Raw genomic sequence first — 14,625 nt, 5'->3', positions numbered from 1 at the left:
TATGGATTTTAATTATGATCGTGTATCAGTGATAAAACTTGATTTATTGTGTTTAGTCAAATTATAGTCAAAAATACAGTTTTTTTAATACTTAACACAAGAAACAAAACCATGTGCCTAATTTAGCCAATCAACTCTTTTCGCGGATATTGTAAACTAACCATCTACCTAAATTACTTCTGACTATGTATTGGTCTTTTCAATTAACGGACCCTTTTTAAAAATACATTTACTAAAATAAAAGCTACAGTAATAAGAAAACATTAATAAAAAAATAATTATGCCAAGAAGAAAATAAACAATTAAAAAAACGGAATAAAACCTTACCCCATCATCGAGATCAATTTTCATTTTTTATAAATCGAACACAGCAACACACTATACGAATAAAAAAAATAAAATGAATTTAAATTATATGTCACTTTTGAAAGTGGAACACTTTTCGGCGGGAACGACGCGATCGTCCGTGGACAGGCGCGCGAATATTATCTATGCCGGGTGTGATCGCAGATAAACAAAGTACCACAATCCAATATGAAGGCCACTGATCAAATCATTTCAGAGGGTTAATTACATCGAAATGGATTTGATTAAATTGTGATTTTCCACGGCCTATCCTCTTAACGCTAATCTGCAAAGTAAATGATATATACAAGTTAGTTAATTAAAATACAGTACATCGTCCTATTTATAAAGATAATAAGGTTTTTTTACGGATTTCTGGATCTAATGTTATAAAGTTTGTTTGTTAAAGGTTCCGAAACTACTGGAACGATTTGAAAAATTCTTTTGATCTGAAAAATTTCCCGAGTAACATACGCATCATATCATCCATTTTATCCGTTGATCAGTTCCTACGGGTGACACCGTGCAAAATAGCTAGTGCCTAATAATTTCATCTAAAGACAGTTCAACGTTCTATTTACAAAGGTTTTTTTACAGATTTCTGGAATTTGTAATAATTTTGGTTATCTAGTTAACTTAAAAAAAACGATTGTAATATAATGTAAAATAATTTATCGGATGCAACTACTTAGAAGCTCACATTATATTTTCTAATTAAGTCTAATGAGTGAATGAGTTAAAAAGATAGAAAGTTCTAGTATTTGCTTTTATCTCTTGCAAATAATGGGAAAATGGTTCAAGGATTATCAATACATAGATGTTTTATGGCTTTAGGTACTTCATCAGTACTTAATTCATGTTTACATAGATAGAACAACAAATTATTATTTCGTACATTATATGCTATCTTATCCCGTGGAACCACGACTAATGGATCGTAGCATAGGTACAGGTTGTTTTTTTAGGTTCTATCATTTTCCTATACGTTACGGAGCCTTGTAATAATAGGTTTGACGACCTCGATGGCGCAATGGTCACCATGCCAGAGTGCCGATCTGAGGTCCCGGGTTCGATTCCTGGTTCGGTCGACATTTGTGTGATGAGCATGCTTGTTGGCCATGGTCTGGGTGTTACAATATGTATTTATAAATATGTATATATGTAGCTATATGTAGTTTATCAGTTGTGTTAGCACCCATAACACAAGTTAATTAATTAATAACTTACCATGGGGCTAACCGACCGTGTGTGAAAAGGTGTCCCGACATTATGAGGTGTCGTAACTACTTACCTTAGTACTGAAGAATACTAGTTAAGTGGAAAACTGGCCTCGGCCCACATGACACGGAGCAGGAAAAGTATTGGAAAAGTCTGCGGAATTATTATTCTAACATGGTATGGGCAAAATTGTCGAAGGTACATCAACTCATTAGGATTTTATTTCAGTAGATCGTGTATTCCTCGTGTACCAACCTCTCGAGTATGAGGGCGTGGGTTCGATTCCAGGTCAGGCAAGTAGGTACCAATGCAACTTTTCTAAGTTTGTATGTACTTTCTAAGTATTACTTGGACACCAATGGCTGATAAAAAGGTGGAGGAAAACATCTTAAAGGAAACCTGGACTATACAGTCCGAAATCAGCAACCCGCATTGAGTAAGCGTGGTGATTAACGCTCAATTCTTCTCCATGTGAGAGGAGGCCTGTGCCCAGCAGTGGGACGATAAAAAGGCTGTAACTGTAACAGTAACAGTGTATTCCTTGTACGCATTAAAGATGTGTTAATTCTATTCAATGGCAATGTAAATTGGGTCATAGTAGTGATGCTTTAAATACTTACATGTCATTAGGATAGCTGACTGATACATCCAAGGACTAGATAGAACACTTACTCACGGCCAGTTTCTTCATCAAAAGTAAAAGTCAAAGTAATGCCTAAAGTAAAAGTAAAATTCAAAGTCAAATTCTTTTTTTCAAGGCTAAAGTGACAGCAAAACTAATAGAAAAAAATAATTTGACCGTTACTTTTACTTTAGACATTACTTTGACTTTTACTTTGGCTTTTACTTTTGATGAAGAAACTGGCTGTTAGTGTTATCTAAACTGTAAACCGAAGGTCTGATACTGAACTACGGCGGTTGAGTTTATTTTGAAAATAGTTATAGATTCAATAAACTAGTCGGTCTGTTAGAAGCCGGATAATTGATCATTATAATGTGCGTACCGTACTCAACTTAAAATCATTTATACAAACTTGGCTGCAAACAGCAATTTTTGATCGCCAAAAATTACAAAAGACAGCTCCCCAACGCCCACCCACCACTCTCCACTATTCGCTATACTGATTTATGAGCCCGATTAAATTATCAGCCGTTTGCAGTGTGTGGGTCTAAAGGTGTGACAAAATGAAGGACAAAGTTTCGCCATAATGTATATTTTCTATATTAAAACTAATTGGCTTAACAAATGGAACAGTAACAGGACTATAAACACTCTAACACACAACGCGTGATACGTAACTATTATTTATTTGATGAGGTGCAGTACATTATGTCACGTACATATAGGTGAACAAACGAATATTATATAATTTCTAAACATTTCAAAAGAAATAATTATAGCATCGGCTAGAATTTTATAATTAGTCATTAAAAAAGTCTCAAAGTATGTTCACAAAAATTTGCCGCCATTTAATTTTAACGATAACCGGATTTTCAGTTGTCAAATTTTTATGGCGGATTTGACCATAGACGGCGAGTTTACCTATGGCTTGGTTTGGTTATTGATATAGTTAAATGGTGCATTTTTTTTTAGTTTGAAATCGAATTATATGATCACGTCATATAGCTATAAACTAACTAATTAGCACATATAAACAATATGTGAAATTTCTTAAACCACATTTTGCCGCTCCTTTTTATACCACGCACAGGTAACTTATGTTAGTTTACATAACAATAGAGTTTTTATTCAAATTCCCGAGAAGGCTGCGAAGAAATAGATCGAATTGATTCGTTATAAAAAGGAATGTAAAAAGGTTAATTCAATGGATTGAGTGGACTTTTTCTGTAGTCTGGATTGGAGTTGAACGTGTCTTTCTATCGGTGAGATTGTTACCTTGATTTTTCTAGATTGTTCTTTATTTAAACTTTGAATGGTTACGAACCTTTTTTTGTGAAGGGTCGGATAGAAAATACAATAGACAATTTGTGTAGTATAAAAGAAAAACAATTTGTGAAAATTAAAAAGTAAGACCATGTTTTCATTACAATTGAAGTTTTCTTCTTTCTCATTTTCATACATCTGAACTGTAACTATAGTGCTTCTATTACAATATTTGTGCAACCGCATTCAAAAGTATCTTCACAGTGAATTGTTAAATAAAATATCAAATATTTACTTAAAATACGTGGACTTATGTACTACACCTCTAGCTAATGTGCGAATAAATTATCCATCACCTACATAATATTATTTACAAGACAAATTATTTTGAAGCTACCAGATTTTCCACTCGGAGAATATCCATATTTGTTAACAAATGTAGACATTAACGAAGCAGAGTCAACAATAATATAGGATGCTCTATCTCACGAAAACGGGTGAGTCCTACTTGTGTGTGTAAATGTACATGTACGTACTTGTCTTTGTATGCGTAAGGCCGTATACAGAAAGAAAGCTGGAAAAAGCTGGAAACTTATAAGCGCTTATAAGTTTTCAGCTTTTGTCGGCGCCGGTCAGCGCTTATCGGCGCGTGTCCATATATTTTCCTGCGCGGGTTACCACCGCTTTCACGCACCGATAAGCGCTTATAAGTTTCCAGCTTCTTCCAGCTTTCTTTCTGTATATGGCCTTAGCTCGGGAGCGCTCAGTATTGGTCGAATTGCCGACTCATTCAAAGACAATGTGCGTGTACATGTCTTCTTTCTTTCTTCTTTCTATGACTTACCCGCTTTCGTGAGATAAAACATCTATAACCTCGAAATAGAAAATTATACAAATGATTGAAACAAGCCAAGCATCACAGGACGAACACTTGTATACAATATTAAGTTAGAAGATATGATTTTTGTATACACATACCTAAAGGCTAAGATAGAGAATATTAAAATGTGAATAAAAAAGAATTATTCAGATTTTTCGTAGAATTACTAACTGAAAATTATTTCGAATTCTATAATGATTGTTTATTGTCATAGGGACACCAATTCGTAACTATTTCTATCATTTACAATAATATGTTTATTGTTTTTTTTTTCGCTTACGAAAATCTTTTATGTAAAGGCATGTTCACACGATTAATCATTACTTTTTTGGATTTCAATTTTAAGATCTGATATTTATTGATATGCTTCTTATGGTATTAAATACACGATTGTATTTAAGTTATTAAGTTTTGCGAGAACTGTACCAGCTTTTACAAGTAACGTTAATAACTTCTATTAACTACAGTATAAGACTGTTATTGCCTTGAATGCTTTCCCTATTTTTGATGAACAAGAATGAATTGTGAAAATACGAAGAAAATTTGTTTAAGAGAGTGTAAAGAAAATTTTATTTCTTTTGTACCTATTCTCAGATTTTTTTACTAAAATGTAACATCTTGTTTTAAAATGAATTTGTTTTTTTTTGTGCGCGACTTTATAAATCGATATGGTTTGGGTTTTTTCATAGAAAATTGGTACATAAGTATTTTGTTTTCTTTTAAAGAGAGATAGCCATACTTTTTTATTCCCTTTTAAAATAAGACATTACTAAAGAACGAGTTTACTACACAAAATTGAGCACTTAATTAAATACACCATAGCATAGAACATCAGAAATTATACACCACACCTTAAACCTATTGATTATATTGAAGAATTAACATTAAGAATACATTTGTTTTTGCAAAATTCACTTTCGCAAGAACCCTGGTCTAAATAGATATCATTTTCACTTGTTATTTTTTTGAATAAATTAGAATAATTACTTACTTTGCGTGAACGCGCATTATTACATTTTGGTTTAAATTGTCGCCTTTGTGATAGGTTTTCTTTTTGTAAGCGATCAGAGTTTTAGTATATTTCAAAGTGGGAATTACAGTGTAACCAGCTAGTTTTCTGGGCTCGTTTCCTAATGATAGCAATGTGGAAGGAATACGTTGACGCATAACTTATAAACGCAAGTATCCTAATAATCCTTTTGACCTATTTATTTTAAGGTTGTTTTAATTTTATCTGTAGTTAAAAAACAGTTTTGTAAGAATATTTATTTATTACATTACAATGCCAACAGAGATTGCGTATTTTTACAGGTTTTTCACGTGAAAACGATATCCATTAGAAAAATCCAATAGAATTACAAAAGTTCAAAAGACAGAAGGCACGCATCACAAACGCATTACAGTACGAAGGATACTCAGGTACCTATACATAAGTAAATAAGTTATGCCGCCTTTATACTTGTAAGTTTTACTTACGTTAGTAACTTACGATAAGGCTGGAAACAGTGCTCGGCCGACGATCGTTGCTGACCGTCGTCCCCACCGGATCACATACTAAATCACGCGCGTATCGTCAATGTAGCTGTGTGCGTGTTCATAGACTTGCACAGATATATGTAGCTACGTCGACAGACGATCAGCGCTGACCGTCGGTCGAGCACTGTTTTCAGCCTTATCGTAAGTTACTTACGGAGGTAGAAAACACCATGTTTGCTTTAGATGCAAATGTAGCTGCAACAGAATAAAATAAAGTGCTCGTCAAGAGATTTCAAATGACACAGGATGCATCACAAGCAATGTTAAAAAATTTAAACCTTCTAGTTGTGGAAGCTACTTACCTACGTAATTTTACGCAAGTAACTTACAAGTATAAAGGCGTGGTAAATATAGTATAGTACATGTTATAGCAACCATAGTATAGATAAGATCAGCTAAGCGGAATTTTAATAATTTTAAAACAGCATATTGGATTAAATTAAATAATTATAAAAATTATGCACTTAAAATATAGGTGGGTACAAGAAGGATTACAATAAAAGGTACTTATGTCATGGGATTGGTTATGCGTTACTACTTACTTTTGTTAAAACACTGTCTTTTCTTCAGAATCGACCAAAAAATACCGTTAAGTTTTGATAAAACTCAAATACCTAGATAAAATGGCCCGACTGTAGACATTATTTTATTCTTTCATCAAAACTTTGGTTCAAAAACGTCGAGTTCTACCCAGAACAGAGGGATTTATTAATTAAACATTGCATCCATTTTATACCCATAAAATGGATGCAATGTTTAATTAATAAATCTGAACTAAGTAATGTAAATAAGTACTAAGAAATTACTCTTATATTTAGTTTTAAATTCTGAAGAATTAATTTCCTACATATTTCAACCTCATTAGTTATCACACCAACGGTCCAACGGTCCAACGGTCGCTCCAAATATTCTATCTATCTGTAAATAGAGATAGAATTTTGATTTTAGCCCCATACTGTAAACTGCTACAGCCTTTTTATCGTCCCACTGCTGGGCACAGGCCTCCTCTCACACGGAGAAGGATTGAGCATTAATCACCACGCTTGCTCAATGCGGGTTGGTGATTTCAGACTAGGTCCAGGTTTTCTCAAGATGTTTTCCTTCAGCTTTTTATCAGCCATTGGTGTCCAAGATATACTTAGAAAGAACATACAAACTTAGAAAAGTTACATTGGTACTTGCCTGAACTGGAATCGAACCCACACCTCATACTCGAGAGGTTGGTTCACTAGGCCACCACGACCCCTAGCCCCATACATATTATATCAAATAGGTACCTATCTCTAGTTACCAAAACGAAAGATAGATAGAATATGGGAACGACCGTAATTCGCATTCTCCTTGAACTTGATCAGACAAAAACTAAACGCCTATCGAAATGTACTAAAAAACCTCCTATTGTATTATTGCTAATCTTTTTCATATACAGCCGGAATTTTCTCGATTTCGCAAAAAAAAACTTTTGTCAAACATTACTTAGGTATCGAGTTTTTACAATCGATTTAGAATCGATTACGAACGTGATTTAAATCGCAAGTCATTGTTAGTGGAAAAGGTGGAAATTGTATACGTTTTTTTAGGAATTTGCCACTAAATATAGCCCATATTTTTTACTCATTTTTGTTCGGAATGTATGTATAATGTAATACTTTGATCTTGTAGTGAAAAAGTGTAAATAGTGACAAAAAGTTTTCACGTAATTCTGAAAATGATAAGCCACATTTTGAAGGACATACTGGCTTTTATTTATGTTTCGTCAATGTCAGCATGTTGTAATATGTAAAACGTATGGTAGACCGCACATCAGTGGTAACTGTCATGCACCTTAACTCAATGGTACGTACTCAAGTACGATTTTCCTATAAAACTGTTACCACTGACCTGAAGTTGACTGTACGAATTTTTTATAAGTACTATCGAACGCATTTCGGTAGGTACAGACGACAGAACACCAACCTACCCCAATCTGACAAGTTCCTTCGATAGATTTTCAACCTTATCACAATAGTAGAAGGTTGATATTCAATTGGTGAATACAGATTCGGGTAGTTTGACATGCTGACGTATGTAGCTAATTAGAATTAAAATTAGGAAAGGTTGAATGATGTAGCTATTAAATAAAGAATGATTAAATAATCTATTATATTCGGGCTCTTTAAAATTTTCAATATTACTGAATAATGATAATCACACTGACATAAAAATACTTACATAGTTTTTAATGTTCGCTTCTGGATATGTCTTATTAATGCATTCGGTTTCACGTATAAGCATTTTGATGTTCATACACTATAAAAACTGTTTTAACATATAAAATACACACAGTAAATAATGACAGGCCACTAGCTTCTGACAATCCCTTTAAAGCATTAAACAGAAATAATAATGATTATATGGCTTCGTAAATAGAAATAACACGGTTATATATCTTATAATTTGTTATGACACTGCTGAAGAAGCTATGAACCTTGGACAGAAGTCTTTGTAGGTACATATTTATGCCGTGGTTACACCAGCGGACATTGTAGATGTAAAGCCACACATACACAAAACATAATACAATATTCTTCATTCAAAAAAACAGATAACGTTTATACAGTTACGATTCTATGTATAAAAAAAAACATAAAACACGTGACAGACGTTTGTTAAATCTTTTGTAGCAACACTAAAGTCCAACTAATATTTTAAGTAAATCTGAAAATCATTACCTAGGTACAATAATATTTCGACCAATTTTGATGTAGTGTGTGTACCCGGCATTATAGAAATAACCATTCAAAAAGTAGGTTGCAGAGATAAATGAATGGTAAGTGAATAAAAATGTCAATAAGATAAATTGAATTATTTACATTACGTAGAAAGATAGTCGTATTATACACATCTAGAATGTACGGACATCAGCAAATCAAGCTACCAACCACAATCCGTCAAATATCCTTACATATAAAAACGAATCTCTTGGTCACGCCATCACGCGAGAATGGCAGGACCGATTGAGCTGAAAATTAGAGAGAAGGTAGCTTAGACCCGGGAGAAAGACATAGGATAGTTATTGTCACCATCTGGCTACGAGAAACAGTTATTTTGGGATGCGAGTAAAACCGCGGGTGGAAGCTAGTCTTCAAAAGATTTTCAACTTTATCTCCAAAGGATAAGGTTCATTATTGATTGACAGATTGGAGTAGCTTGATATGCTGGCTTCTGCACTTCAACGGTAGAAGATTAACATCAACAACTGCAGTATTTTTGGCATTTCGAGGGAACCAACTGACTTTTTAAACAACAGCGAGCCGAGTGTGAACCATATGAGTAATACAGCCAACTTCAGGATTTACCTCCCCACTCAGAGACATTTAATGGTTACTTTAGCCATTCCTTAGTGAAGGATTTGTATGACATCCCGTCACTAAGGAGTGGTAAAATTTTTCTGAGCGGGGAGGTTAAAGTAGCGTAGTAGTGTAGTTTAGAGTCCCTTTCTGAAGAAATAAATAAAATCTTGAGGTTAGAAATTCAGAATGTCGTCGTCAAGAACCCAAAATTAGTTAATACGTCTTAGATACTTTTATTATTTATCCTTATGAATGGCCTCAATTTTACCTTTTTTCACATGGTTCACAATCTTCCCAATACCTACTCATTACCTAATTCACAACGCGTATAAGCTCAATCCTCCCTTCCTCTACTGAGACTGAATCTCCTATGAAACTTGAACCCCTTCTTCTTCTCCATGCGATCCTCCACCGGCTTGTCAGCAAGGTTATCAGCACTCTTGGCCACCTGCACGCTTTTCCTCCTATTCTTCATAGATTTAACTAGCTTGTAGAATTTGCCTTTTTTCTTCGGGTCCTGGGCCTGAAAAAAGATGAATGTCTTTTATTCAAAGTAGACTGAAAATTTGCAATTTTTGAAGGTTTTTAGGGCCCACAAAACATCTGCCGTTATGCCCAAATTAACTATCGCGCTGAGAAAAAGTTTGTAGTGTGCGGGCGCTCTAGCTAGAACATTACTAGTACGTACATAGTATAAAACAAAGTCCCTTTTTCTGTCTCTATAGCTCTATGTTCCTATCTCCCTTTATACGCTTAAATCTTCAAAGCTTCAAAGCAACGCAACCGGTTTATATGTATAATAACATCCAATAAATAGTGGATAAATACTATTATCCCGAGCGAAGCCGGGTCGCTAGTAAACAACAAAAACTGACCTGGTCTAAGGTGTCTTCTTCAACTTCCACGCTGAATTCTGAGGAGATGTCTCCTAGATCTTCGACGCTGTGGCTTTCAATCTCCTTGGCTGGTACTTCTAGCTTGGTTTTTGATGTGTCTGGTTTTGGTTCTTCGGGAGGTGGTGGCGCGTCGGGGTCTACGCACTGGAAGGAAGAATGTTTTTGGTTAATTTGAGGTTTATGATGGTGTGTTCTATGTGGGATGGGGGTTCGGATAGGCAGTCGTTCTATGTAAAATACTGGTTCCTACTCAGCGGCCTTCAAGCCAGTCGTGTTACGTATTAAAGGAAAAGAACACTAAATAGAGCGAGAAATGATAGCCATTCGTAATAACATGTGAATACTTATTGACGTGTACGTGTACGTATTCAAATTCTTAAGCAAAATAAAGTCATAAAGCATACCTAATATTAAAGATTGCCTTCAAATATATCGATGATTTACCTAGTAAAAAACATAGGTATGCTAACCTACCCCATGTAATTATTAACTAGTGTAAAGATTAAAGATGATAATTTCACAATGCCACCTTGCTAAGATAAAGTCTGTTAATCTGCAGTTTATGATGATACGTCTTTATTTAAGTTAATTACAGGGCTGATCTTATTGTGTTTGTACAGTTTATTGCAAATGTGACAAACAAGGTTTTAAATAGCGTTAACCTCATGTTGTTAATACGTTTATTGCAGTTTTTTTTTTAAATGAAATTCAAGTTTTAAAACAAACTCGTGCAACATTTAGCACGTTCGCATGAAAAATCCATGCAAAAAAAATCAATTGAATTTTTTTATTGTACCGCGAAGAGTAACAGACAAAAAATAAGAAATTCGGTACAAAAATATTAATTACAAGCACTGAATTTCAGGGAAAGTGTTGCTATATTGACTAATTGAATATATTTACAAAACTTGTAAGTACGTTACCCCAAATACATTATTTTGTACATCATGCCAACAAACGGTAACATTATTTTTATGAAAAAAAACAAATGCAAGTCGAACTCGGGCAATTTGGGTTCCGTACCATTTTCGATAAAACGAGCAAATAAATCACGTTAATTGTATAGAAGTCCCCTGAAATATTAATTTATATTATTTTAGTCTTTAATATTTATTGTTAAAGCGACAATATAAAAACATCACAATTAAACTAACTATCACAATTAATGAGATACAGCCTGAATAGTTAATAGACGCGCCCTCAACCGGCTATCCGCGGACAGCGAAAACCTAATAGGGCTTTTACCCTCTGGATATGGAACCCTAAAAACAATGACAGGTATTATGAAAGGTGTTCGTAATTTTATGGTGAAAACATTTGCATAATAATAAATTCAGTGGACACGATGTCCTGTAGTCACGGCATTATTTCTAACGACCGACTTTAAGTTACGATCCAGGTACAGTCAGCGACAAAAGTGGAAATAAAGTGAGTTTTTTTATCATTTTGTTGTGTACTGTTCGTTTTTAGTACCATTGTACTGTAGCTAATGTTTTCTGTAGTTATTGTAGAAATATATGGTAGTCAAGATACTTTTCTGTATTCATAATAAAATACTTGCTAACTTTGTAGCGTGGTGGCAATCTAAGGTGTGTCCAACGTGCATGCAATATGACTATAAATTATTGATAAAAATATAAAATAATAAATTATGGATAAAAGTGGAATGAAAAGGTTGATACCTACTTGTTTATAGACAATTGTTTAATTGTATAAATATACTGAGTATTTAATATAATAAAGTAATTACGGATACATCCTTTTTATCTAGTAGTTGGCTGAAAAAATTTAGCTGACCACATATGTAGTTTTAAGTACCTATGTGTCCCTACACTTTTTGGCTAGTAGTCTTAGGGTCAATCCCCACTGAAAGAGCAGCGGCCGGCAGCGGCCGTAAATGCAAGTGATTGAGCGCGCTGGGCCGCGCCGCGCCGCGCTCTTACATTGTCCGTGCTCTTACGGCCGCTGCCGGCCGCTGCTCTTTCAGTTGGAATTGACCCTTAAACCACCTAAAAATACTATTACACAAAATTTTGCTCATTTTTTTACTTTAAAATTGTGCTACAAACTTTCGTGGTCAACTGTACATTTCCTAATTACAAAACTGCTATACAACTTTTATAGACGACTGTACATAGCTACGCTATATTATAAAATACTGCTACAACTTTTCGCTTATCAACTTATTCTGTGAAATCTCACGACAGAGCGCGCTGTTGTGCTTTCTCAGTGAAAACGGAGTTTTGACGTTAACTAGTGAGATTGTGGCCGCTAAAGTGAGTTTGACAGTGAGAACTTTCAGAATAGGGATGCCGAGATGCAAGATGCAAATATTTTATATTTTTGGGTATTGGAATTCAAGCATTAGCCCCTAATAGTTAACCCATTGTATATACGAGCGCAGATATACATGAGACACACTAGATTTTCTATTGTTTTATAATTAGCGCCATACGAGCAGTTAAGGCTGCGCGCTCACGTCAGGTTTTTTGTAGGATAGATAATCGGACCGATTTTTAGTAGGACGTTCTGATTAGGAGTTTCAGACCAACTTTTTGTAAGAAGTTGAAGTGTACGTTGAACTATTGCTATCAGTGTCTTTTATTTTCTCCTACAAAAAATCGGTCGCCTATTATCGGACGCGGGCTTAAAGAAGCTTTATGCCTTAAAGAAACTCTTCACAAGTAATAAGCTCCTATTATAAATTGGGGCACAAAACATGAATAATAGATATTGCTTTCTTCATAATTCAACAGCACTTCAAAGGAACTCAAACCGATTTGCTAAACAAACATCGAATTGGCTGAAGTTTCGAAACAATATAATCGATAAGTAATAGGGATTTGGAGGGCAAAAGTAACTTCGAGAACATTCGGAAAAGGCTCGTGTTTATATAAAAACCGGCCAAGTGCGAGTCGGACTCGCGCACGAAGCGTTCCGTTCCAAAGCAAAAATGAGCAAAAAAATCACGTTTGTTGTATGGGAGCCCCCCAAAATATTTATTTTATTCTAGTTTTCAGTATTTGGTGCTATAGCGGCAACAGAAATACATCATCTGTGAAAATTTCAGCTCTCTAACTATCACGGTTCATGAGATACAGCCTGGTGATAGACGGACGGACGGACGGACGGAGGACAGAGGAGCGAAAACAATAGGGTCCCGTTTTATCCTTTGGATACGGAACCCTAACAAGGTTTTCGCGGTAACTTTGTAAGTTAGCTAACTTCTACTTTTGCACTAATGAATGACAAATGTCATTATAAAAGATTTAGGAAGTCTCGTTAGAACTTTTTCTGGAAAATGTCACGAATTAGTTTATTTTTTTTCTCATTTCCTCTTTGTCTTTGGTAGAAGTTTAATTAAGGAGCAATTATTTCTGTTATCCTATTTTCTTAGATGGTTGGTTGGTTTGTTAAGCTTGGCTTTATTTTATTAGATAATTCTTTAAAATCCTGGACCTCATGCCACGAAGTGGTTATTTTATTAATCGATTGCATCAATTTCTTCCGTATGACTGCACTTTATTGTTTATTATATTGCAGTAATCCCCATGTCATGATTCGCAATCATTGTTGCTCTATTTATTTTTTTACATATACATACATACATATACACTATCTCGTCCATTGGAGAATATCTCTGCAATACTTACATCAGCTAACGAGATTCTATGCGGCGGGACCTGTTCAGGGTGTCTCCAGGGCTTGTGGTACGGCAGGTCTGTCAGGGCCTTCCAGCCAGGGTACCGACGAGCAGCCGCGTGTAGCTGCTGCACCAACCGAGGAGCTAGCTGGGCTGTTACCCTGGATAATGAACGAAATTGAGTGTGCGAGTTGTACAGTTCATTGCAAGAATGGGGAGCGTGTCCAAGAAGAGCATCAAAGTTGAGAAAAGTAAAATAGAGATGATTAAACAATCCGAAAGGTGTTCACAGCAGTTTGTAGTTTCTTACAAGATTACCACTTAGTTGCTTACAAGAGTTATTGCGATAGTGAAATATACAAAAAAATTATTGTAGGTACTTGGATTTGGATTGTATTCATCCATGAACTTAATGACCATTGAATTAACAAACTCCTTCCATCACAAAATAAATGTAGTAGTGTGTAGACACACTCAATTCGCTCCTCATACTTGCAAGTTCCACTACTGTATAAGAAAATCAAGTGATAGGTTCATTATAGAACCTATTGACTAGCCAGACGTTGTAATCAAGTCAGGTGCCGAGGCACATGCCCTATGCCCGGCAAGGTAGTGATTATGTAGGTAAGCTCCTCAACTTAATAAATATGATAACTCCTCAATTACCTGTTGACGAGCCACGCAGGCAGTGCTCCCCTGGGGTCTGACCGGGAGACATAGCCCAGCCAGCTGCCCGCACCAGCTCGCGTGCGCACCACGAACCCCGTTAGCAGTGACATGGCTCTGGAAGTGGAGATTTGATAATGTTAGGAGATTAAAGAAATATTATAACTACTTTTAGAAGGAAAACTTTTATTTTTCCACGTTCCATAGCAGACGACACTAGTTCT

The 14,625-nt window shown here is 35.2% G+C and overlaps 1 protein-coding gene across 1 annotated transcript in view; it reads right to left on the bottom strand.

The window, feature by feature from the left end:
- Positions 1-14,625, bottom strand: part of LOC110373361 (START domain-containing protein 10) — a 57,533-nt gene that overhangs the window by 1,874 nt on the left and 41,034 nt on the right. The window contains exons 4-7 of the mRNA XM_049840566.2: positions 14,402-14,518; positions 13,746-13,896; positions 10,072-10,236; positions 8,076-9,719 (exon numbers count right to left, since the gene is read on the bottom strand). Of these exons, the coding sequence (XP_049696523.1) occupies positions 9,531-9,719; positions 10,072-10,236; positions 13,746-13,896; positions 14,402-14,518 (622 nt within the window). The 3' untranslated portion in view covers positions 8,076-9,530. The remainder of the gene's footprint in view (positions 1-8,075; positions 9,720-10,071; positions 10,237-13,745; positions 13,897-14,401; positions 14,519-14,625) is intronic.

The sequence above is a fragment of the Helicoverpa armigera genome, chromosome 13, assembly GCF_030705265.1.
Source record: "Helicoverpa armigera isolate CAAS_96S chromosome 13, ASM3070526v1, whole genome shotgun sequence".
Lineage (NCBI taxonomy): Eukaryota > Metazoa > Arthropoda > Insecta > Lepidoptera > Noctuidae > Helicoverpa > Helicoverpa armigera.
This window is presented reverse-complemented; position numbering and strand designations above follow the sequence as displayed.